The 1,321-nt window shown below is 57.4% G+C and overlaps 1 protein-coding gene across 1 annotated transcript; it reads left to right on the top strand.

The window, feature by feature from the left end:
- Positions 1-530: 530 nt before the first annotated feature.
- GNI_234480 (putative KRAB-A domain protein) lies at positions 531-794 on the top strand (the record flags this gene model as incomplete). Its single annotated transcript, XM_011136476.1, has 1 exon — positions 531-794. One exon carries the CDS (start codon positions 531-533, stop codon positions 792-794), a length of 264 nt encoding a protein of 87 aa, XP_011134778.1.
- Between the last annotated feature and the right edge of the window lie 527 nt (positions 795-1,321).

The raw sequence follows: 1,321 nt of genomic DNA, 5'->3' as shown, positions 1-1,321 counted from the left end.
ACAGTGTTGGGTTTAGGATCACTACCCGCGACTGAGCCAGTACCGGTAACAGTGCACGGCGAGACGGACGAAGTAGAATTTGCAGTACATGACCAATTATCGGTCCCGAACCTCCTGGGGAGGGTAGAGTTGGAACGGTTTGGTTTGGTGGAGAGAAGGTCCGGGAAGGCGTTGGTCCTGGCGGCGCAGAGAGGCGCGGTTGATGAGATACGGCTTGCGGAGAAGTACAAAGAGCAGCCACCAGTAGTAGAGGAGCGGTCGGAGGCCCCCTTCGAGAGGCAGCGGCAGGTGTTCGTGGAGGGCACGGGACACCTGGACCAGAGCCTGAGGGACGGGCTGTGGACTCTGTTGGTCGCATACAGAGACGTATGGGAGTACCCAAAGGTGGCGCGCGTCAAGTACGAGGCGCGTTTCGAGGCAAGCGGCAAGCCATACAAAGCGGGGTTGAGACATCTCGAGCCTGAGTTGCGGGCCGAGTTGAAGAAGCAAGTGGAGAAGCAGCAGGCCGTCAGCACTTCACGACTCTCGATATGAACTCGGGATTCTGGAACGTGCCAATAGCGGAGGAGAGCAAGCACCTCACCGCGTTCATCACACCGTTTGGGCTGCTCGAGTTCAATGTCATACCCTTCGGGATTAAGGACCCGGCGGAATTCCAGCGCGCGATGGACATGGTGTTCGAGGAGGTGTTGGACGATCGCACTCTGTGTTACATTAATGATATCATCATCGCAACGGACACGGTGCCGTCTTGCGACTGTCAGAGAGAGAGGCTTCTACCTCAGGCTAGATAAAAGCGAGTGGCTCAAGCCCGAAGTAAAGTACCTCGGTCACGGGATTGGGCGGCAAGGGATAGCGTGCCAGGAGAGGAAGATAGGCGACGTTCTCAATGCCCCCGCCCCGCCTCAAGGAAGGAACTGCAGAGCTTCCTAGGAGCCGTTGGGTATCTACGACCCTTCATCGCGCGATTCGCCGAGTACTCTGCCCCACTGTTCGAGTTGCTCAAGAAGGGCAGGTTGTTCGTCTGGCGGATGCTCGAGGAGAGGCGTTCGTGAAGCTGAAGCACAGTTCCAGGAGCGCCGCTCATCATCGAAACAGATGCCTCGGAGGTTGGCATTGGCGCGGTGTTGAAGCAGATGCAAGAGGGTAGAGAGGTCCCGTTAGAGTTCGCGTCTAAGAAGTTCACCGACGCGGAGAGAAAGTGGGATACGAGAGAGAGAGAGCTCTTCGCCGTCAAGTGGGCTGTAGAGAAGTGGTGCGACTACGTAGCGCTCCATCACTGCACCGTACGCACAGATCACGCCGACCTACTCTACCTTGT

Source organism: Gregarina niphandrodes (assembly GCF_000223845.1).
Source record: "Gregarina niphandrodes unplaced genomic scaffold scaffold00927, whole genome shotgun sequence".
Taxonomy (NCBI): Eukaryota; Apicomplexa; class Conoidasida; order Eugregarinorida; family Gregarinidae; genus Gregarina; species Gregarina niphandrodes.
This window is presented reverse-complemented; position numbering and strand designations above follow the sequence as displayed.